This window comes from Drosophila sulfurigaster, chromosome 3 (genome assembly GCF_023558435.1).
Source record: "Drosophila sulfurigaster albostrigata strain 15112-1811.04 chromosome 3, ASM2355843v2, whole genome shotgun sequence".
NCBI lineage: Eukaryota > Metazoa > Arthropoda > Insecta > Diptera > Drosophilidae > Drosophila > Drosophila sulfurigaster.
The window spans coordinates 1,462,309-1,485,589 of NC_084883.1; the positions used below are offsets into that span (position 1 = coordinate 1,462,309).

At 39.4% G+C, this 23,281-nt stretch overlaps 6 protein-coding genes across 11 annotated transcripts; 4 read left to right on the top strand and 2 right to left on the bottom strand.

The window, feature by feature from the left end:
* Window positions 1-220: 220 nt before the first annotated feature.
* On the top strand, window positions 221-1,578 carry LOC133842180 (uncharacterized). 3 transcript variants are annotated; one of them, XM_062275174.1, is made up of 8 exons: window positions 221-354; window positions 404-489; window positions 540-672; window positions 727-825; window positions 886-1,039; window positions 1,089-1,168; window positions 1,224-1,356; window positions 1,414-1,578. In XM_062275174.1, the coding sequence occupies exons 1-4, from the start codon at window positions 246-248 to the stop codon at window positions 780-782; spliced, it is 384 nt and encodes a 127-aa protein (XP_062131158.1). In that variant the 5' UTR covers window positions 221-245; the 3' UTR covers window positions 783-825; window positions 886-1,039; window positions 1,089-1,168; window positions 1,224-1,356; window positions 1,414-1,578. The 3 variants fall into 3 exon arrangements, with proteins under 3 accessions (XP_062131158.1, XP_062131157.1, XP_062131156.1); XM_062275173.1 differs by having other exon boundaries at window positions 886-1,031; XM_062275172.1 differs by lacking the exons at window positions 221-354; window positions 404-489; window positions 540-672; window positions 727-825 and having other exon boundaries at window positions 845-1,031.
* A 609-nt stretch (window positions 1,579-2,187) lies between these two features.
* On the bottom strand, window positions 2,188-3,486 carry LOC133845182 (uncharacterized). Its single transcript, XM_062279560.1, has one exon. It carries the CDS (start codon window positions 2,900-2,902, stop codon window positions 2,315-2,317), a length of 588 nt encoding a protein of 195 aa, XP_062135544.1. The 5' UTR covers window positions 2,903-3,486; the 3' UTR covers window positions 2,188-2,314.
* A 1,498-nt stretch (window positions 3,487-4,984) lies between these two features.
* On the top strand, window positions 4,985-5,820 carry LOC133842179 (uncharacterized). Its single transcript, XM_062275171.1, has 4 exons — window positions 4,985-5,233; window positions 5,295-5,383; window positions 5,437-5,569; window positions 5,623-5,820. Exons 1-4 carry the CDS (start codon window positions 5,110-5,112, stop codon window positions 5,691-5,693), a joined length of 417 nt encoding a protein of 138 aa, XP_062131155.1. The 5' UTR covers window positions 4,985-5,109; the 3' UTR covers window positions 5,694-5,820.
* Window positions 5,821-5,840: 20 nt separating this feature from the next.
* Window positions 5,841-6,467, top strand: LOC133842178 (uncharacterized). 2 transcript variants are annotated; one of them, XM_062275168.1, is made up of 3 exons: window positions 5,841-6,052; window positions 6,116-6,254; window positions 6,327-6,467. In XM_062275168.1, the coding sequence occupies exons 1-3, from the start codon at window positions 5,855-5,857 to the stop codon at window positions 6,407-6,409; spliced, it is 420 nt and encodes a 139-aa protein (XP_062131152.1). In that variant the 5' UTR covers window positions 5,841-5,854; the 3' UTR covers window positions 6,410-6,467. The 2 variants fall into 2 exon arrangements, with proteins under 2 accessions (XP_062131152.1, XP_062131154.1); XM_062275170.1 differs by having other exon boundaries at window positions 6,119-6,254.
* Window positions 6,468-6,474: 7 nt separating this feature from the next.
* LOC133842177 (mucin-5AC) lies at window positions 6,475-9,926 on the bottom strand. The gene is made up of 4 exons (XM_062275167.1): window positions 8,653-9,926; window positions 8,359-8,585; window positions 6,928-7,109; window positions 6,475-6,863 (listed from the first exon to the last, which is right to left on the bottom strand). The coding sequence occupies exons 1-4, from the start codon at window positions 9,800-9,802 to the stop codon at window positions 6,797-6,799; spliced, it is 1,626 nt and encodes a 541-aa protein (XP_062131151.1). The 5' UTR covers window positions 9,803-9,926; the 3' UTR covers window positions 6,475-6,796.
* A 1,299-nt stretch (window positions 9,927-11,225) lies between these two features.
* Window positions 11,226-22,845, top strand: LOC133839812 (organic cation transporter protein). 3 transcript variants are annotated; one of them, XM_062271408.1, is made up of 9 exons: window positions 11,226-11,247; window positions 19,976-20,693; window positions 20,964-21,548; window positions 21,607-21,727; window positions 21,808-21,901; window positions 22,116-22,216; window positions 22,282-22,362; window positions 22,425-22,535; window positions 22,598-22,845. In XM_062271408.1, exons 2-9 carry the CDS (start codon window positions 20,137-20,139, stop codon window positions 22,691-22,693), a joined length of 1,746 nt encoding a protein of 581 aa, XP_062127392.1. In that variant the 5' UTR covers window positions 11,226-11,247; window positions 19,976-20,136; the 3' UTR covers window positions 22,694-22,845. The 3 variants fall into 3 exon arrangements, with proteins under 3 accessions (XP_062127392.1, XP_062127393.1, XP_062127391.1); XM_062271409.1 differs by having other exon boundaries at window positions 11,228-11,247; window positions 20,058-20,693; XM_062271407.1 differs by lacking the exon at window positions 11,226-11,247 and having other exon boundaries at window positions 19,770-20,693.
* Window positions 22,846-23,281: the final 436 nt, after the last annotated feature.

Sequence of the window (23,281 nt, forward strand, 5' to 3'; positions counted from 1 at the left end):
CAATCTACAAACAAAATTTCTTAAAACGAGAATTTTAGGTTGAAAAATTCTTTAAATAAGGATTTCATCCTTTTAACTTTCATTATAGGAGTAAAAAACTCTTGTCTTAAGATTAAAATCTCCCTTCAAGAAATTTGTTAATGAGCAAATTAAATTCTTATAGAAAAATAAATAAATATACTATTACATTGAATTAATACTCAAATATATCAGAGATTGACTAAACTTGAAAATTCCGCTGAGTTATGATTTATACAGATAGTTGTTGTTGCTGCATCGAGCTAAGAACCGGCTGCATTATGATAGCCATTATCGATGTTATATTGCATGGCCTCGATCGTTTCTTTGTGGATCGTAAGTAACCGTATTATTCGGATATTGAATTCTAAATTCTCTTTTTCAGGTGATTCCATGCTGGGCTTTGCTTCTCTCATAATCAGCGGCATTTATGTTGGCTGTTGCGTTACTTTACTTATTGGTTGCCTCTTGGTAAGCCTACAATTTAATCTAGTCCTTATTACCGATAGATTTTGTTACAGTCCTTTCGCTGGCTTTTGTTACCTTATATTTATGTGGCACTGTTGCACATTCTCATCTTAGTCTGGGAATGCATCTATGTGGTAACTGTGGAAGACTTCTATGATTTTGTAATCTTTGATATAATACAAACGAGTGAGAGTACTGTGCTATCAGATAAACAGACACTTTTTGAAATTGTTTAATTAGTTCTCAGCTTGTATTTCTGCCTGATCGTCTACTCATATTATCATACATTGCTCTAGTGCGCTTGACTACTATCAAGACTAAAACAGATCTCAGATAAAGGTTATTCATAATAATGTTTAGTATTGATTTTACTTTCATTCAAGTTTCAAAAAATTCCAGTAATTGCAAATAATAAGTAAATATCAAATTGAACATGGTGCTTCTGAAGAATGGGTTTGTTTGTCTCAATCTGAAGGTGGCATGTCTATTTATTGCAATTGCTGATGTCATTTTCTGTACTATTGCTTCTCTAATATTTCATGGTGGTAAATAAGTATGGAAGAACACTTCCAAAATTCCCTTACATCGTTTTCATTTTCCAGCATTAAGCGAGATCACTTGGAGTGTTTTCACAGTTCTGCAACTTCTGGTGTCTGTTTTACTTGTGTTTGCCCTGGGCTATGTAAGTAAGTGATCATTTTAATTAATAGTAATTATAATTTTGTTTTTCTTTTTAGGAATCTTTCCACTTTTGCATACCATATTTAATTAACACATTTGCGCGTTTATGCTGGACCTCAGTTCTTTTGCTTGTACAATTTTATGATTTACTAAGTTATGAGACTTTGGCCATGGCAACTTTTATTCTGGGTCCGAAGTTCATTTAAATTTAAAGCTTTTCATAAGTAATTTATTTATGCTTTGCAGTTTTTGATACATACTTCTGGTTTCATGTTTACTCGGTTTACTTGATTTTTGGAGGAGAGAAGCGCTGTGCTGGGTCTAAGCTATAGTTCAGCAATACTAACAAAAAATGTACAACGTATTTAAATGTAAACTGTAATTTAATAAAATAGTGCTGTGAAGAATACATTTTCGTCGCATATTTACTTTTTTTTAATGTGAAAAATTTTTTTTATACAATATATGTATATATATTATTTTTATGTTAAATTCTTTACTGATTTCTTTGCAATAGGATTAAATATGTTTTTGTATAGATCTGAATATTTGGGTCTTTTTGTCAATTATCAAACCCATATTTACTGAATTCTCCTTTTTTCAATTTAACTTGATCGGATATTAATATAGTTCAAAACAAGTAAGAAAGCTACTAGTGAATTGTGCTCGACTGTGAGATACACGCTACCCATTTTGAATAAAAGCAAAATATTGCGAAAATATTCTCAAAATATTCTCTAAAGACTATAGTTATAATCTCTTTTGTAGTCTCTCTGTGATCTAGGTCTTCATCCGGACAGACGGACATGGCTAGATCATCTCGGCTGTTGACGCTGATCAAGAATATATTATATATACTTTATAGCGTCGGAGATGCCTCCTTATGCATTTCCTGCCGGCACTGAATATTTAAGACCTGTCGAATGACTCATTGAATGTCAAGTATTTCCTTCTGATGTTGGTTGAGATCGGAAATAAAGTGTCCCTCATTTTTCCAAATCCGTAATAGGCCAAATTTAAACACAGATATCTTAAAGAATCCTTCGTTTAATATCCAGAAACTCTACTTTATGGTGGCAACTAATTATAAATAATATTTACATTTGAATGCAAGATTATAAGCACGGACCTAGTCTTAGAACTACTTCTAGAACTGCTCAACAGTGCGGGGAGCTGGCGGTGCACCGTATTCATCGGCGGGCACAGGGGCAGGAGGACCATATTGAGGAGCTGGCTTCGGCTGCTGCTTGTACTTGATGAAGTAGACCTCCGGTTTGGTGGGCTCTGTGGGCTCCGGCGATGGCAGAATGACTGGCAGCTGTTCCTCGGGCTTTTTGACCAGCACGTAGACCAACGTCTTGTGCTCATCCTGCACAGGTGGAGGCAGTACTTGGCGCTGGGGAGTGGGTGGGTTTGGAGCCTTGATGAAGATGATCTTGTAGTGCTTCTTGGGCACCGCAGTTTGAATTGGCGCCGCAGCTGGATAAAGTTCCGGCTCCTCTGGGGGCACATGCACATACACGTTCTTCGTGATTATCGCCTCGGAGACGGGTGGACCATAGAAGGCAGCTGGCGGTCCATAGACGGGCAAGGGCTGTGCCGGTGGCGGTGGGCCATAATCCTTTTGGGGTGCTGGGGGCGGGGCACCGTAGCGAGTCTTAGGTGGCTCCGGGCGTGCCATGACAATGGCCATGTTGCCTGCGAGGACTAAAAGAAGCGCCAGTTGTGTTTTCATTGTGCTCGATCTGTTCGATTGCTCAGACTCGAATGACTCGATAGTGTCATGTCATTGCTGCATTATATACGACGAGTTCGCAGCAATTACTGATTTTGATTTTGTTTTTGATTTTGATTTCGGCTGTTCACTGTTTGTGTAACCCCCTTTTTGCTAAGCAGGGGGACTCGGGCTCCGTTTCGGACTCTTTGCATAATATTTTTGATTCTCTGGCTTCCCAATCGTCTTCGTAGTCGTCTTTGCAGTCATCGTCGTCGTCATCACCGCTGCCCACATCGCATACAAATGAGTTCGAATCGTTCGCACATTGTGCTCATTTTTCGTTTGCTCGTTTTTCAATATACTCGTGTTTCGATAATGAAAACGAAATTGCAAAAGGCAAACACAAGCTCCCCCGATCTCATTCCCTCGCGTCTCTCCTTCGCCTACATCGTTGCCCACTGTTAGGGCGACTGACACGTTCTCTGCCTTTCCTGGACTTCCCGGCCTTTTTCAACAGTTATTTGCCAAAAACCATTAAAAACTCGATTGCGTTGTGCACTGTTGATATTTATGATATAACACCACGAGTTTACCGTTTTATCGCATAGCCCATTTGCTAGGCCATGGACGGTCATTGTTACCGAAATTCATACGAGACCATACGAGAGAGTGTTTTTCATTTCCAAACCCTGCATTGCATTGCACATAATAACAAGTAAGAAAGTTACAATCGAGTGTACTCGACTGTGAGATACCCGCTACCCATATTGAATAAAAGAAATATATTCTACGGTATTTTTCTCAAAATATACCGAATATACTGTAAATATACTAAAAATATACCAAATGGTATATTTGGTATATCGATATAGTACCGCATTCAAAATATACCATAGACGGCACACTATACCAGATTGTCAGCCAAAGCAACTAAGACCCCCTAGTTAGTAGGCGTTTTTGCCCACACAAAAGTATTTCTTTAATAACTTCGACAATTTTTTAACTGATCGCAACCAAATTTTCAGGAATCTTAAATGCTATACCAGGTATTGTACCAAAATCTAGATCGTCTCGGCTGTTGACGCTGATCAAGAATATATATACTTTATAGATGCCTCCTTCTACCTGTTATATACATTTCCTGTCGGCACAAAGTTATAATACCCTTCTACCCTATGAGTATTCGATATCGATAACAATCACTATAGCACTATCGATAACACTATCGTTTTGACATTGGTCGATGCCTTGGAATAGAAGTTTAATAATTTTTGTAAATTGAGAAAATAAACAACATAGGGTAACATAAATTAAAGTGATTGAATATTGAGATACTTTATTTATACAATATTTAAGTGGTAAGGGGGCAAATATTTTCATTTAAGTTAACAAAATTTCAACCAAAGTTAACTTCATTTTAATTCTTACTAAATAAGTAAGATTTATTTGAGAATGATTTTAGCTAAAGTTTTATTCTGTTTTATTTCTATTATTATTATTATATTATTCTGTTATTCAATCTGTTGCCTTCATACTGATACGACTTTTGAAATAAAATAATTGGTTATGGAAATTAGTTACGAGTTGAAAGTAAAAGTACAGAGTAAAATCAGGTTTATTTATTACAGAATGACGGTGAGATTCTCTGTAACCTTATTTAGAGAACACAACAAAATAAAATGACGTCAAATGAATTAACAAATGTTGAGTTAAGCTAATGTTGTATTTTAAAAATGTAATATATTGCAAGGCGATTATAAAATTCCTGTTATTTCTTAATCAGTTTATATGTTGATTATAATTTTTTCGAGTTGAGAAAAGTCAAGTTCCTTAAAAAAATAAATTAGCAAAAAACAGAAATTAGGGTGCATTAGTTCCTACAGAAATCAAATACTACATACGGAATTTTACTCTGCTACCCTATATGCAGTTACTGGATAATTAAGCAAGAAAGATGATGAGCAATAAGATCATACAAGTTTCTCTTCTTTGTCAGCCTTGGTCAGACAATCCCAAAAGATACCGAATTTGGAAAACAAAAGTGGTGCACAGTCATCGACTTGACTTTCTTTGTTCTGCCAACGAATGTGAACCTTACTATGTATTTTTTGTCAGAATTTAATGAGTTTACTTACTACTACATCATTTTTATCAAAAACACAGAAAGTTAATCCGCAGACACAGTCGAAATTAGTAATTAAAAACCAAACTTCAGAATCAGCAAGATGATCTACTTGCAGTGGTGTTGTTTTTGTGTAGATTTGCGTATAGGCACTTTTATAGTAGCTATATCAGACGTACTAATGGATCTGTTATTTGGCATCTTCATCTTTATCTTTGGCGAATCGGGTAAGTCACTAACATGGAGATTACCATTTTGACAGTGCTATAGCCCTTAATAAATATACAGGTGAGCCCGACCTATGCCACAAATTGTTCTGTATTTTCATGTTAATGCACCTGATAAGCGCCGTCTTTCTATTTCTGGGTGCTTTATGGGTAAGTAGTCAATGTAAGATTAGGTCAGCTCTAATAAATTAATAATCTTGCAGCTACGTCCAAACTGTATGCTCATGTATATAATGCTAACATTGGTAAAGATATTGGCCATGATTATTTTGGTAATATCGGATGTAATACTCGTCATATGGGCGCCAGTTATAGCTCTATATGTTATTATGTTTGGTAAGTGGACTACCAAATCGGATGGTTGTCATATTCTACAATGTTCCAAACAGTTTTAGGCATTTATTATTGGCTCGTCGCCTATTCGTTTTATGCTGCACTCGGAGGAGATCTGTTCATTTGAGATGCAGGTATCCTCAATCCTATGTTTCTATATGATTAAATTCAAATCTCGTATGTCATTATTTGAAATGTCCTCGTCTTATCTATCAATCATGACAAATAAAAACACAAAAATACATATTATTAAATTGTCAAGTGATAATTAAAACAACTCGTATAGAAATGGTCAAGATCCGTTTGAATGCCTGTTGCTTCTGCATCAGTCTTCGACGTGGATGCATTGGAATTGCTTTCTTCGATGTTATAGTCAATTTGCTGATCATCCTATTGGGCCCTCAAGAACTCATCTCACAGCCAGAGCGAGCTGTGTGCATCTGCCACTGCATCGGATGTGTGATGTTGTTGTTGGGCGCGCTTATTGTAAGTTCACTCAGGTCAAAGCGATGGGGGACTTATCTTTAATCGATGTGGAGTATCTTGCAGCAGTCAACAGTGCTATTGGTGTTCTATCTAATCACCAGCTTCGTCAATACGGCCATTTTAATCATCTGCTTCATCATACAAACAGTTAGTAACCTGACGCTACGCCCGTATGTCCTCATTTTTGTAGTCGTTTTAACTGGTGAGTTTACTTTGCACCGCTATGGCGAATACTCTTTTCCAATCCGTTTCTCATCTTTTCCCTATTACACAGCAATTAACGTTTACTTTTATATTATTGCGTATTCGTATTATCAGCAAGTAAACACGCCCTTCGAAGAAGATGACGAGGCCTGAACTTATCTATAGATTGGATAAACTTATTTGTAGATTGTTTTCTTAATGAAGAGATCGACAAGGAGTTTGTCTTCTCTATAGTTTCACACATGGAAACTATAGGACATCTTTATTACTGAGCTTATAAATTAATGGTGCCTTATGAGCAGATCGGAATATAACAGATTTTTAAATAAATGTACATATGTATATACAACATAATACGCTTTAGTGCTCCGATATCCATCGATAAGATAGTATTTTGCAGTTACTCACTGCACTCAAAGCAGATAAGCTAATTACACTGTATATAATTTGATTGCAGTCTCTTTTGCTTATTGGATCTAACGAACAGCTATGTCTTAAGTTATCAATCACAAGGCAAAGGCATCTCTAATACTAGGCAGTTTATGTATAATCTCCAAATACGTATTTTGTGGTCAGTGATGTGGTCACAGTTGGTATTTGTGCATCCCTGTAAGCAATAAACATATTCCAGTTAATCGATTCGCTTATTAGTTAAGAAAATTTATACTCACTTGGTATAGGTTTTAACCAACAAGCGAACTTCCTCCATGATGGTGGCAATGTCAACCTTTGGCTTTTTGCTGAGCGTTTCGCAGAGAATCTTTATGAAGGGTGTGCCATCATCGTACCGATAGGAGACATATCCCTCATAGGTGCTGTAGCATTTGAGAATCTCGCTTGGACTACCATGTGGCTACGGTACAAAGAAAACAGAATGTGTAACAACATGAAAAAAGAGCTTCATATCATTGGCAAGACAAATATTAAGTGATTTATTTTGCATTCCAATCTCCAATTTCAAGTCGAGATTACAGTTTCGAGCTCAATTCAAGCAATTCGGAACCAAGCTTCATAGTCTTAGTTTTAAAGGTAGTTTACTTCAAAATAGATAGACGAACAGACTATTAGGCGGTACAATATCAACAAGCACGAAAGCTACAGTTGAGTGTACTCGACTGTGAGATACCCGCTACCCATTTTGAATAAAAGCAATATATTTTGCGGTATTATTCTCAAAATATCCCAAATATACTGCAAAAATACTAAAAATATATCAAATGGTATATGTGGTATATCGATATAGTACCGCATTCAAAATATACCATAGACAGCACAATATACCAGATTGTCAGCCAAAGCCCATACAAAAGTATTTCTTTAATTACTTCCACAATTTTTTTCTGATCGCAACCAAATTTTCAGGGATCATAACTACTATAGTTATTACTGTATATACCAAAATTCGTAACTCTAGCTTTTACGCTTGTTATTCGATTTTTTTGATTTGCAGGGGCGGAAGTGGGCGTGGTAAAAATTTGAAATAAACTTGATCTGCGTGCAAATATAACAAATGCTGTCGAAAAAAAATTATATCTCTATCTCTTATAGTCTCTGAGATCTAGGTCTTCATACGGACAGACGGACAGACGGACATGGCTATATCGTCTCGGCTGTTGACGCTGATCAAGAATATATATATTTTATAGGGTCGAGATGCTTCCTTCTACCTGTTACATACATTTCCTGCCGGCACAAAGTTATAATACCCTTCTACCCTATGGGTAGCGGGTATAATTATCATCTTGAACTAAGATGCTCTCGGGAGTTCTGCTAAAATTCTAATATTAATTTGGAATTTCTAAGTAAATTATTCTCTGATCTCTACTTCTGCATATTAAACCAAACGTAATTAGCATTTTATGCGAAATTCATGTCACATATGTCGTGGGCATTACTGATCTACGCTAATGTTACTGATTTGCTCTACTGATCAAGAGTATAAATTTATATATGGAAAAATACTGAAATATTTGTGTATTGATATAACAAACACAAATTATAGCTTTACCTCTTATAGTCTCTAAGGTCTAGTTTTTCATACAGGCAGACGGACGGACTTTTACTCTATGGACAGAGAGTATAAAGACTGGAATTCATTTTACCTGTGCGGAATCGGTCTTGAATGTTCCAATCTCTCTAGAACCTTTGCAGGCCTGCACAAACAGGATCTTCGGCTTGTTCTGCAGCGTACGATTGCTTACAATAGGAAAGACGACATCATCATCAATTCTATAATCACCATCTCTGGCGGCCAAGGTGTCATTGCGCTGACCATGACTCAGCAACACAAGTACCAATGCAGAACGTTCAGAAAAGTTCTTCTGCTCCACTGCAAAAGAACAAAGAGATAATCATATTATAAAATGCATTCAAATTCAGACATTGACAAAACTTACGCTTGCGAACATTGCTTCTGACCTCGTCCAATGTGGCGTTGGAAACGATTTTCACGCTGCATTTGAGAGCCTTGAATGTTTTTTCCAGCACTTTAACATCCTCCGCGCTGCCTTCGCGAAACTCGTTCTGATTGTCGAATTTCTCGTGATTGAAGATGACAACCTCTGCGGCCTTTAGCTTCTTCTTCGGCACAGTTGATTGAATGATTGGCGTTGAGGGTTTGAACTCGCCCTGAGCATCCTTAGAGCTAATCGAAGTGCTGTATTTCTTGGGCACTGCACCTGTGCTGGGATTCAGGCTAATGTAGGGCCTTGAAGAGACCACATTGTTGGTTGTGGGCAGAGTTGGTTTTATGCTCGCTGTTGCTGTGGTTTTTGGTTTCGGGGTCGTTGACCAGATACTAGTGGCAACAGTGTTTTTTGGAGTGGAAAGTATCGGCCTAATGCTCGTGGTTGTTGTTGTGGAGATCGCTGGCTTGGTCGCAAAGGAGTTGGTGGACACGCTGCTGATCAGACTTCCCGATTTGTTGGCATATGGCGACACATAGCTACGATCAAGCGGCTTCAGGGCAAGCGCCGTGGTCGAGCTGGACTTTGTGGTTGTAGTGGTTGCCGGTGGCCAGGTTGGCTTGGTCGGCTTAAACGCCACACGTTGTGTCTCCACATGCTGGGTGACACTGCGACCCTGCTTCTGCGACATTGTCGTCTGCTCCATCCTCACCAGCGTGCTGGAACGTCGCGCCTCCGCGGTGGCCTTGAACGACGGCGTCGATCGCAATGCGACGCCATAGAGGCTCGATGGTGTCGAGCGCTTGCTGCTTGTGTTCGTTGTCGTCTTGGTGGCAGTGCCACCATTCATGCTCATTTGTGCAAACAGCTCGTCCAACTCGTTCTGGTTTGGTGTGCGACGCGTTATCACTTCCGTCACACGCGCCTGCTGCGTATGCGTCACCGTTTGACGAGTATGAGTGTAGGTTACGGTGTTCTTATTGCTGTCGAATATGGTTGAATTCTGCACAGCTGTGTTCGTGGTTTCCGTTGCAGCGCTGGTTGTGTGGATCTTGGTGCGTGGATCCAGCAGCGCCGCTGGTGGCAGATCGCTGCTGCTTCGCGCCTCATCCGTGGATTTCTTTTTGCCCCACCAACCCATTTTCCTGAATCTCTCGCGCTCGCAATCAATCTCTCACTGTGTCTGTCTCTCTCTCTCTCTCTTTCGCCTTTAACTGCTTAAGACGCGCACCGATCCGCTCGTTTTAACGTTTCACCAGATACTGACGTTCCGGCAAAGCTTTCACGATAAGGCAACGTCTGAATTACTCACAAGAAGATAAGTAAATCGTTCTCTCTTCACTCTCTCGCGCTCTTTTGCATGGAGCGTAGCCAAAAGGGGCTTCCCTATGGGGACGATATTTATTTCGAAAACCCCTTGTAAGGCAATTCAGACACGTCTCTTTGTTATTACTCATACGCAGAGAGAAATCACTCTCGCTTGTGTAAAGTTTTCTACCTGTGGGGGGCTATTCCCTCTATGTTATGTTATGTTCTTAATAACAACCTTGATCTAAACTCTCTAAATTCACTTGTGTACGGACTTATGAATATACTTAAATTCCAATTTACTATGTATTTATATGTATATAGATATTTCGAGATTGAATCAACACAGATATAAGTTGTAATCAATATCGATGTAGTGAAGGTCCGAAAGTAACTCTCCACAGACCCACATTCGTAAACTGCTAATCAATTAATCAGACACACGCATACATGTAAACATGCGCGACTGTTTAAATAACATTTCCAGTTCCCTCTCATCAACCAGTTTCCGGGTTAATATGTAGAACAGTGCACTAAAGTATTCATCAAGCAGTTTAACTACTAAAAATACATATATAAAAATAATTCTAAAAAATATTAAACTTCCTTCATATTTAATTATATCATATATACATGCAATTTCTGAAAAGACCGAGCTGCAATTATAATTTTGGGGCGAATACTAAGAAAGGTGATCATCATAAAATTAAATTAAAAGTGCACACACACAATATACTGTATGATTGTATGTATGTCTACATATATATCTTGGCGTACTACCTTATATCAAATATTATGTTCGTGTAGTAACAACTCAAGTTATATCGTACGATCATACATAATTTTGTTGATTTTCAACAGGAATATGACAACAACTGTCTGCGAAGCTTCAACAAATTCTCTTTGTTTATTTGCTTTTTTTGTGATTCGTTTTGTTCACAGTGTCGCGAAATTAGCAACAAAGACTACGAATTTCCAAGAACTTCGTGTCGCATCCCATAAAAAAACCGATCAAAAGCATGGGTTTTTATTTGTTTATAATGCTTTTGTAGCTTTGCGCTCTTTAGTTTTAAGAGCGAACAATTTAACATGCTCTTGCATTCTCTTTCCTTGGTGCTGTCTGGGTGCACTCTTCAGAGTTGTATTGATTTTCAGCCGGCCGGCAGCGTCGTGGCGAAGAAGAAGAAAATAAACAGACGAAAAAGCTCTATTGTATTCGCCCCTGTTTGGGGAGGCTTTGTGGAGCGCTCAGTGCAGCGGCGAACGCAGCGTCGTGAGGTGATAAACTCGGCGAATTATCCGCAAATATCCGTTCAAGCACTTCGAGCAAGGCGCGAAAATTAATAAGAAACCACAGTTGTCAGGTGTTCAACCAAGTTCAAGTTCATAAATACACTTGCTAGACACTATGCGAGTGTGGGTTATAATCCAATTGCATATTAGCTAATTTTTGGTGATAAGAGATATACTTTATGGGACAGGGCTTATCAAGTGCAGGCACCTTAGCTGCAAATAACCTTTCGAATATCCAAGGCCATCATTTCAACGAGCTGCCCGTGTTCCCAGGCACATTATGAATTAAAAATGTGCGATTTGCTAATGCAATTATTCGACAGCGTCGTAAAATCTCTCAGCAATAACAACTTTTAAACGGGAAATATACAACCTATTTAGATCTCAATTCCACACGATCTGGGCAGTTTTCAATGTGCAATTCAACTAATTAATCATTTGCAAATGCTTTATCTTAACTGACAAAACGTCGACATACTCCAATCAGCCGCTTGTTGCATGCAACAATTTGTGTCAATTGGCTAAAATTGCATGCGTCTTCACAGACATGCATCTATCCATGTCGGATATCTCTCCCCATAGTAATTGATGTGGCGCCCAAGAACTTCATCAATTTATTTAATTTACACGCTCGTCAATAATGCAAAGCGAAATGCTTAGTATTTAAAACAAAAAATAGACAACAAAACATTGACCAACTTTTCTAGCTATGTATGTATGTAAAACTCCATATAGAAGAAATATCCAGATAAATAGAAACTCTACCTAAATCACAACTGTTGCAATCACAAATGTGTGATAAATTTTCTCAATTTGAAGCACATTAATTTCCGCATGAATGAAGTTGATCTTCAAGCCATATACAGTGGATCACAGCTTATTTCAACCACCACCAACCGACAACTTTGAGTTAGTATACTGGCCAAACTAAAAGAGGTATTAACTTTATTTAAACGCAGGATTGTAGTTTAATGTCTTCACATAAAAGATATTTTTTCATTTATCCTCTAATTTTTTGTTTACTATATAAAATTATTAAAAAACAAAAAAATGCCAAAAAAAAGTACCACAGCTTATTTCAACCAGCTAAAAATAACTAAATATAAATATGTTAAACTGTGTATTTAGAATTTCGTATGACCTCCTTCTTGGTTAATAGCTCCTTCCAGACAGTTTGGAATAGATTCCACCAATTTTTTTGTGATATAGGGGCTAATTTTGTCCCATTCTTCCACTAAGGCCGTTTTAAGGTTAGATTTGTTGGAAATTGGCCTTTTTCCGATGTTCTGGTTCAAAATGGCCCAAAAATTTTTTTACAACATTTATGTCAGGTTACTGAGCTGATGGTTTCATGACATGACGACAGTTGCACATTAGCCAATCTTGCCCAATTCCTGCCTTAAGCCTAGGGTCATTGTCTTGGTAGAAGCGGAAATCATCCTTAATGCCCAGTTTATCTGCACTTTGGATCAAATTGACATCCAGTACCTCTAGGTATTGAGTCTAGTCAATGGTCGCGTCAATAAAATTGAGTTTTCCGACTACGGCTGGAGACTTACAGGCCCAAACCACGACGCTACCACCGTAATGCGTGACTGTAGGCTTTAAATTTATGTTTTGAAGCCCGGAATTTGGATTCTGACCGACATATGGAGCTCCAACCAAGCCAAAAATGTTGATTTTGGACTCGTCCACAAATAAGATTAAGTTCCAAAAGTTTTTATCCTTTCCCACATGCTCCTTGACAAATTTCAAAGGAGCCTTTTGATTCGCGCACCTTATAAACGGTTTCTTGCGCCTTATACTGTCATTAAAGTTACTTTCCCGCAGTACTCTCGAAATGATTCTGGGTGGCACGCCTTACTCAATTCCTCCTCTATAACACTGGCCAATTTTGGTGGCGAAAATTTTGGATTTTCCCGATTTTCCGGACAATATAACACGCGTCGGTCTCATTAAAAAATGCATTGGGTACATTTTTGCCCTTCTCATGCACTATACATTCCCGAAAAAAACAATGAAATGATTATTTGCACAGTCGAAACACTCAGATGCAGCAATTCATAAACTTTTGGACGGGAAAATCCATTCTTTAAAGGAGCTGTGTAGGGGGGCGTCTTCCAGATAAATAATAACACTTCAACTTTGGAAATTGGTAGAACTTGTAATTTTACAATTATTTTATTGCACTTGGAAAATGTACACTTGTTGTGCCGGTCAGAATAGTAGAACATATGTTATATGAAAAAGCACTAAAAAGTGGGCAGGGTGACCAACATGAGGATAAACTAGATCAGTGTGACTGCGCGTGTGACAAGGTCACACGCACAGTATACTAACTTTGTCGCTATCGATATCAATCGATCGCGACCACACTGTCAGCTGTTTTGAGTGGTCACTCCTGCCATCATCTGGCATCAACATCCTCCCCCCCTTGCAATGAGTTGCAAACGGATTTATTGTCCACATGGACCGGACAGAATCCAATTCTGGGCCATTGGCAAATCGTTGGTGCTCGGCAGGATGCCATGTTGAATGATGTGAGGATACACATCAGTGCCGAGCACCAGGGACGGAGGGGGCAAGGATGTGAGAGAAGTTGGAAACTCCCCAGAGGTGAGGCCCGCTCGTGGGCGACGGCGAGCGGGAACGTGGCCGTGCTGGAATTCAAGATCGAGTCGTTTCCGGCTGGTCGTCGCGTCGTCACTGACGACTTGACATTCACGTATTTGGCTGGTTCCACCAAATAAATTTCTGGTACTTGGGTCCCATGGCAGCAATCATGTAATAGAGTTGAGGCCCATCCACACGGAGAAGGGCATACAACATGGAATGAAACAAGAACAAATGATTATTACAGTAGCTTCTTTACAGTATAGGACAGCACAGGACGACGAATAGAGAAACGAAGTAGGGGGTTATTCGTCTTTGTGTCGATGCCTATCTGGTTTGGATGAATGATGAGGCAGATACAAATTAGGAGTGGTGACGGGCTTCCGGAATGGAAGAGTCACCCGAGATCTGCCACATCTGCTGCGTGAAGTTGTGTTTTCGCAGCTAACCAGCTTCGACGGAATATCCTCCGCCTCCCAAACTTTGGAGTTTAGTCTGTCGAGTTGATCGTCTGCTTGGATAGCGACTCTTGTCGAAAACGCAGAGACAGTTGTCGACACATTCTGGGAGACGGGGCCGGTGAGAATCCAACCAAACACGGTTTGTTGGCCAAGGAGTGAGCCACAAATGTTTGGCCGGGAACCGCTCAGAATGACTGACGGAAGGATATCCGCGCCAATTAAGATGTCAATCTGAGCACTTTTGTAGAAGTTTGGATCTGCCAGTTCAATCGCTGGTAGATCCTTTAGGAAGCCTTTCGGCACACGGAATGGTGGCAGCTTGTCTGCCAGTTGTGGAATAACGAACGCTGAGGTCTCGATATGGAGCCTCGGCTTCGTTGGACAACCAATGCTGAAGTTGCATAACTTCTGCGGTTGGGCCGCAATTGCATGATTCAGCCCGGATACTTGGGCTTGCACGGATTGGAATGGCAACTTTATGCGCTGGAATAAACGCTCAGAAATGAAAGTCGCTTCGGACCCTGAGTCGATTAGTGCTCGTGCGGTGTATGTAGTACCTAGATGGCATACATTGACAACCGCCGTGCCGAGAAGGATGTTCTGAGCGTTAATGGCAAAGTAATTTTGTACATTTGTTGCCGATTGATTCGGAGTGGACTGTATGTTGGGAAGTGTGGATGGAGTGGAAGAGGAAGAGGCACCATTGTGGGCACTGTCGCCCCGATGGAGAAGAGTGTGGTGCCGCCCTTTGCATGTCAAGCAATTGTGCGCACTCGTACACTCTCGGAGTTGGTGACCTCTTGCGAAACAGTTTAAACAGAGACTTTTCTGTTTGATGTAGCTCATCCGATCATTGACCGACATTTCAAGGAAGCTTGGACAAACCCGGACAGGGTGATTCTCTTTTGAGCACAAGTCACACGATTTGCCTCTCTGAGTGACTCGGGCCTTGAAGGAGTTAATTCGCTTTGAACTCTGCTGTGGACGGGATGGTCCAGCGGTAGAGTTCTGCGAGGTTTTTTGCGTCACGTCCTCAACAGCCTCGAGCGTACGATAACGCTCGTTGAGGAATGTGCTCATGTCCTGCCATGCGGGAATCTTGGTCTTGTCCACCAATGATTGCTCCCATAGTGAGAGTGTAAGTTTGGGGAGCTTGGATGAGCAAAGAAAGACCAGGATGCAGTCGGCGAAAGGACTAGAGACTGAAATCTCTGAGTGGTCAAGAGCGGTCAAGCACCGCTGAATTGTGCCATGCAGCTCCTTAATCGCTGCTCCAGACTCTTGCGAAACCGTGGACAGGTTGAAGAGAATTTTTAACTGGCTCGTTATTAACAAGCGCTTGTTTTCGAATCGCTCGCAGAGAGCACTCCAAGCCGACGCGAAACCTTCGTTCGTCAGCGGAAATTTGGCTACGATCTCATTGGCCTCATCTGCGGTTTTTGAATTGAGATGGAATAGTTTCTCAACCGGAGTCAACCTCGGATTGTTGACGTAGATGGCCGTGAAAAGATCACGGAAGGTCGGCCACCGCAAGTAATCCCCACGGAATACTTCGGTGTCGATTGGAGGGAGCCGGCAGCCACTGGAGTACACAGGAGGAGCGGATGCTTCACTCCTGGTTGATTCGGAAAATTGGGTAATTTGCCCCTTTACATGGGCGAGACACCGCTCATACACTGCATAGCAGTGGTCATATTTGGCCTCCATGGCCTGTATGCCTTCGTTGTCGCCGTCTCGATGCAGTGCATCAGCGCACGTGGCATAAGCGGTCTCTACACTGTCCCAGAGGGCTTGCAGGCGGTCACGACGGATCTCGTACGTGTGTACATTGTCGTCTTCGGCTGCAGGCCCTCTGACCCGACTCTCAAAGTGCACCAGTCTGTCAGAGACGGCGATGAAGTTGCTGAGAGCCATCGCACGGGTGTTGCTAAGTTTAGCCTGGACGGATCGTGTAGTTGCAGAAGAAGCAGACGGCGACGGACGATCAACTTTGACTCGGAGTTGAGCGGCAGGAGTGGCGGATTTGGATCCCGAAGGAGCGGGCGAAGCGGACGACAGGCGACGAGATGTGGTCGGAAGCTTTAATGAAAGTTTAGAGTCCTTTTCACTCTTTTGGCTTTTGGACATACTACGCTTCGGCAGCCGAGAGCAAGCACAAAAAATGGAAAGGAACTTCGGCTATCACAGGATAGTGAACAAAGCCGACACAACTATATACGGAGTGTATATGGAATGTATACGGAGTGTATATGAAATATATACGGAGTGTATATGGAATATATACGGAGTGTATATGGAATATATACGGAGTGTATATGTAATATATACGGAGTGTATATGGAATGTATACGGAGTGTATATGGAATATATACGGAGTGTATATGTGTGTAAGTGTCGTATATGGAAGTGTTCGTGTATGTATGTGTGTCGTATGTGGATGTATATGTGTCGTGTGTATATGTGTATATATATATGTATATATATATATATATATATATGGAGTGTAGTGGATCTACGCGCGTTTGTTTTTAGTAGAGTGCAACTTCCTTGTTATTTAGAGTAAAATAACACGAAGAGGTTGCATACACTGGAGTGTGTCAAAAAGCAGACAAACGCGACACGACAGAAATGTAACAAAGTACATACAACAGCGGCCAAATAGGAAAATATAAGCGAACTCTTTTAAACTGTATAGATACTTACACATACATATACATACATATAAGGATATATATATATATATACTGTGCAAAGTATACACAAAGTAGAAAAGATTGCGGAAAGAAAGCCGGTAGAACGCTTATGTACTTATATATATGCTGTGTCACATATATATAATGTACAAGGAAAAAGAATATGGCGCGAACACGACACTTGCACAAAATGTATGGAGAATGTATGAAAGTGTATTACTTACGAGGGTGGGCTGATAAATAGTCGGCCTTACAAAGAAAATACGTTTTTTTTTAAATTTTGCTTTTTTATTTCTCAACATAATCTCTTTTTAGACGTATGCACTTGGACCACCGATCCTCCAGTTTCCCAATACCTTCCATAAAATAGGATTTGTCCAGGTCCTCAAAATAGGCGTTTTTTCACAGATTACCTGTTCATTTGAATGAAATTTCTTACCCTCAAGCCATTTTTTTAAATTTGGAAATAAATAATAGTCACAGGGTGCTAAATCTGGAGAATAGGGTGGATGGGGTAGAATTTCGTAGTGCAATTCACACAATTTCGACATGGCGAAAACGCTCTTGTGAGCGGGAGCATTGTCCTGGTGAAACAAAACTTTTTGCTTCGCCATGTGCGGCTATTTTTCTTCAGCTCCGAATCAAATCGTCCCAAGAGATTGGAATAGTATTCTCCTGTAATTGTTCTGCCTTTTTCCAGATAATCCACATGAATTACACCTCGGGCATCCCAGAAAACCGTTGCCATCACCTTGTTGGCCGACAAACCGATCTTTGCCTTTTTCGGTGCCGTTTCTCCAGTTAAAATCCATTGCTTTGACTGTTCCTTACTCTCTGGTGTATGGTGATGAATCCAGGTTTCGTCAACAGTCACAAAACGACGAAAAAATTCGTTTTTGTTTGCGTTAAGCAATGCCAAACTCTCCTTCGCAATGTGCAAGCGGTTGCGCTTATTTTCCATTGTGAGCAATTGCGGCACCCATCTTGACGAAAGCTTTCTCATGTGTAAAAATTCGTGTAAAATGTTTCCAACGCGTTCCCGAGAAATGTTTAGAGCATTTGCAATCTCTCGCAGCTTGATTCGGTGATCATCCAATATAATTCCATGGACTTTATCCACAATTTTGGTGTTGTCACCTCTCTAGGACGACCCGGGCGATCATCGTCAAAAATGCTTGTCCGCCAGCGTTTAAATTCAGCAGTCCAATATTTTATTGTTGAAAACGATGGAGCTGAATCCTTATAAACTTTGTCTAACTCATTTTTAATATCGTCGTTGGATTTCTCTTTTAAAAAACAGAAATCTTATGATAGCACGATATTCGATTTTATTCATGTTGACGACAATGCAAAAGTGAATGCGCTAAAAGTCCCGCCAAAATTACCGGTGTTAATAAAACCGCATGAAACTTTCACAGTAATCAGCTAATAGAAAACACTAATCGAATAAAATATTTACGAGTTTTTAAAAAAAATTTTTCTATGTTAGGCCGACTATTTATCAGCCCACCCTCGTATCTTGAAAAAACCAATGCTATTGCTGGGGTCGAGCGAATCCAATCATATATCCGGCTCGAAGGACCAAAATGTGTAGGGGGGCGTCTTCCAGATAAATAATAACACTTCAACTTTGGAAATTGGTAGAACTTGTAATTTTACAATTATTTTATTGCACTTGGAAAATGTACACTTGTTGTGCCGGTCAGAATAGTAGAACATATGTTATATGAAAAAAGCACTAAAAAGTGGGCAGGGTGACCAACATGAGGATAAACTAGATCAGTGTGACTGCGCGTGTGACAAGGTCACACGCACAGTATACTAACTTTGTCGCTATCGATATCAATCGATCGCGACCACACTGTCAGCTGTTTTGAGTGGTCACTCCTGCCATCATCTGGCATCAACAGGAGCTATGACGTCATTTTCCTTCTCAATTGTGGTTCACGGACCCATTTTGTAAAATACGTGTGTATTTCGAGATCTAAAGCTTAAAATGTCGAAAATCGAACTTCTATGTATTGAAAATACTATACACAAAGCAATAGATCCATAAAGACCAGTTATTTTCCTAGGAAACTGATCTTCGCACAGCTGCAAAGTTGCTGGTTGAAATAAGCTGTGGTACTTTTTTTTGGCATTTTTTTGGTTTTTAATAATTTTATATAGTAAACAAAAAATTAGAGGATAAATGAAAAAATATCTTGTATTTTAATACATTAAACTATAATCCTGCGTTTAAATAAAGTTAATACCTCTTTTAGTTTGGCCAGTATACTGATTCAAAGTTGTCGGTTGGTGGTGGTTGAAATAAGCTGTGATCCACTGTACATACATACCTGGATATATGTATAGTATTTATGTACATACATAAATATAATCGTTGATTAAGAACAGTTGTTCCTCTCTAAAAAACATTAAGGTTTATCCTTCATTTCCATTTCAAATATACTGATTTATACTGTAGTCGTTTTTTTTTTAACTCCTTTATAATTTTTTATCATTCAGACCGTACAAGTATTGATTAAAAATTACTTCTAACACTTATCAATAAACACTTAATAAATAAGAAATTAATTGCCCATCATCAAACTGGATTTTCTTTACTTTAACCCGAAGACTAAAATATACACTTTTGTTCAAAAATAAATATGTATTTATGTATGTATGTACATATGTATGTATTTATGTAAAGCTGAACACAAAGCCAGACAGCGGGACAGACGAATAGACGAACAATTAGTTTATTATCTAATCTGTTCTTTTTTCACACATTTTGCACACTCAAACATTTGTCGTTTAATGTTTTTGTTTTTAATTTTTAAATAGTGAACATGACTCAGCTTTTCTCTCTACAGTATCTTTTAATCAGGCAGTGCACCTCGCGTTCACAAGTTTAACAGTTGTTTTGTTGTGCAAATATCATTTGTTTGTTTACTTAAACAGTGCGCCGCAAAGCAAAAAACTTTGATTTCACCACGCGCTTCGCGAACGCCCAATAGACAAATTTATCGCATTTATCGAACAGGATCGACCAGGTGGCAACGCCGTACAGATATGCAACCGAAATCCATCGTTAATTGGTCATTTTGAAATTTCCTATTAAAATGGCGTCGCCAGTCGCCGCCATGGACTTTGACGAGATACTCAAGGAAATTGGCGAATTCGGTCGATACCAGAGAGTGAATTATTTACTCATTTGCCTGCCCGTGCTCTTCGCAGCTGCCAACAGTTTATCGTATGTTTTTACGGCTGGCATACCAAAATATCGTTGTCATATAGACGAGTGTGAGGTGCAAGATCAGACGCAATATCAGACAGATTGGCTGGATCATGCCATACCAGGCACGCGGAATAAACATGGATACTTCACTCCAGGTGATATGTGCAGGCGTTATGCACCCAACAGCACTGCAAACAACTGGCAACCCTGGGAGCATCCAGAAAGCCAATGGATAGAGACGCAGGAGTGCAATCCATCGTTGTTTTTGACAGAACAAACACAACGATGTCAGCAGTTTGTTTACGAAATTGGAGAGTACACAATTGTGCAGGAATGGCAGTTGACGTGCAAAGAGAATACGTGGAAATTAGCATTTGTTGGGACCACCCACTTTGCCGGTCTCGTTATTGGCACCGCACTATTTGGCTATCTTGCCGATCGGTAAGTGCTTTTTAAATTTCATCAATAGTTTAAGCTATTAACTGAGCAAAACTCTTGCTGCAAAAGTAATGAAAGCGATATGGCAATATCGATCACATATGGTTCGTGGTATCGATAATTCTTTATAAATGGATTATGGATTTAAATTATCAATAATAATACAAATGAATATCAACATACGCAGCTTAATCATATGTACATTTTTTTAACTTAAAATAGTTTAATAATTGTTATCCCCTAATTCTTGCATACTCTTTCTTTTTCCCTTAGCTTTGGTCGCAAATATGTTTTTCTGTTCTGCACCATTTTCATGGGATTAACTGGAATAGGGCAAGCCCTCGCCTGGGACTATATCAGTTTCCTGATCTTTGCCTTATTGAATGCCGTGGGCACATCCGGCGTTTATCCTTTAGCCTTCATTATAGGTGTGGAAATGGTTGGACCTCGTAAACGTGAGATGACCTCCATAGTACTCAACTATTTCTATGCTGTGGGTGAAGCGCTGGTGGGTTTGGCCGCCTGGTTGCTGACTGACTGGAAGCATTTACAGTTGGCACTCTCCATTCCGCCGCTATTCTTTGTTATCTATGTCTGGCTAGTGCCGGAGTCTGTGCGCTGGCTGCTGGCACGGAACGAGCATGAAAAGGCGGGTGCCATCATTAGAAGGGCGGCTCATGTGAATCAACGAGAGTTGTCTCTGGAGCTGATGGCCAGTTTTAAACAGCAGAATTTGAATGCGACGGATAAGCAACAGTTATCGTCAGATCAAGAGCAGCGTCAGATTTGGGCGTCCGTCAAACAAGTGTTTGGCTCCCATTCGTTGATCTGGCGATATATACTGCTACTCTTCATTTGGTAAATATTTCCCATTGATATTTTTACTTCTTACACCATATTTAATTGATTCTTACAGGGCTGTCAATGCCATTGTCTTTTATGGTCTCTCGCTGAACTCGACCAATCTCAGTGGCAACAAGTACTTAAATTTCGCTCTTGTCTGCTTAATTGAAATACCTGGTTACAGCTTGGCCTGGGTATGTTTAAATGTCATATGAATATACATGTGTGCTATATATGTTGATTCTATGCGCCTATTTATATCTGTCGTATACAGTTGTGTCTGCGAAAATTGGGACGACGTCTTGCGCTCTCTGGTTCCCTTTTGCTCTGTGCTGTCACCTGCGCGGCCAGTGGATATATGACTTCGGGTATGATATATTTCAGTCGGATATAAATATATGATTATATCCTTAAAGTACTTAACTATTTTTATTGACTATGCATGCTTACCTAGTTCATACCAACAAGATCACACGTAAAGCAACTTATTAGCGTTATAAAAACTATGAATTCAATGTCGTTTTCAGAAGGAACCTCTTTTTAAAATTTTACTAACAATGGTTTCTATGTTATCTGCAACAGGTCAAAATTGGTTAATCATCACACTCTTTTTAATTGGCAAACTGGGAATCACTTCATCGTTTGCAGTTATCTACACTTACACAGCGGAAATGATGCCCACGGTTTGTATTATTTTCTTCAATCGTCAATCTTAGTTCTGAACAAACATATGAACATCTCCCTGCAGGTTATACGCAGCGGCGGCGTTGGCGTCATGTCCACCTTTGCTAGATTTGGTGCCATGTTGGCACCCTTTGTGCCTCTCCTGGTTTGTAACCTTGAAGCACTTTAATTTCTGAATATACATATTTTATGTTTCAATTATAACAGGGGACCTATTATGAGCCCCTGCCTATGCTATTATTTGGTGGCACATCAATGCTTGCTGGATTGTTATCTCTTTTGCTGCCGGAGACCTTTCACAAAAAACTTCCCGATACGGTAAGTGTAAACGAATAACTTCCTATTAATTCCCTTAAAATCCTTATTAACTTTATTTATAGGTTACAGATGCAATTATGCTGGGAAGCAAAATGAAGCTTAACAACGAAAATGTCAACAATTGCATAGAAAGTCAGCAAAATGAGTCGATTATTTAATTTTAATTGACACTATAGTATCTCATCCAGTACAAATCACTAGTAGTAACGTGGAGACTTCATAATTAACGAACATTTTCTGTTATAATATTTAGTAGATTTAATTACATATATGCTTATGCATGAACGATTTTTTTTTAAATATGATGAACAACTTAATCGATATAGTAGAACTGAATGCAACTAAGCTCTAAGGCTACATTTCAATATATTTTGTTTGTAGCAATTACAATTTACTGTTATTTTGTATAATGTAATGTAAAGTCAGGAGCTGTTATTTGTTGTAAAATGAATATTTTAAATGTGGTTATAGGAAGACTCCGTATAACGTAAAATTTAATTTAAAGCGGTTCGTTTTTAAATATAAATTTGTCATCACGATTTAAAGAATATCACATCAATCTTAGTCCAAAGATAGATTTCAATATTGTTTTTCTTTTTAAACATTTTTAAGCAATCCAAAATATAAGATTTTTACTCGACATTTATCTTTGTATACACAAAAGACTTTCGTTTTTTTTTTGTACAGAACTTAAGAGTTATTAATTCTCTTTTAATCTTTTGTAACATACTAATTTGTCTACAATT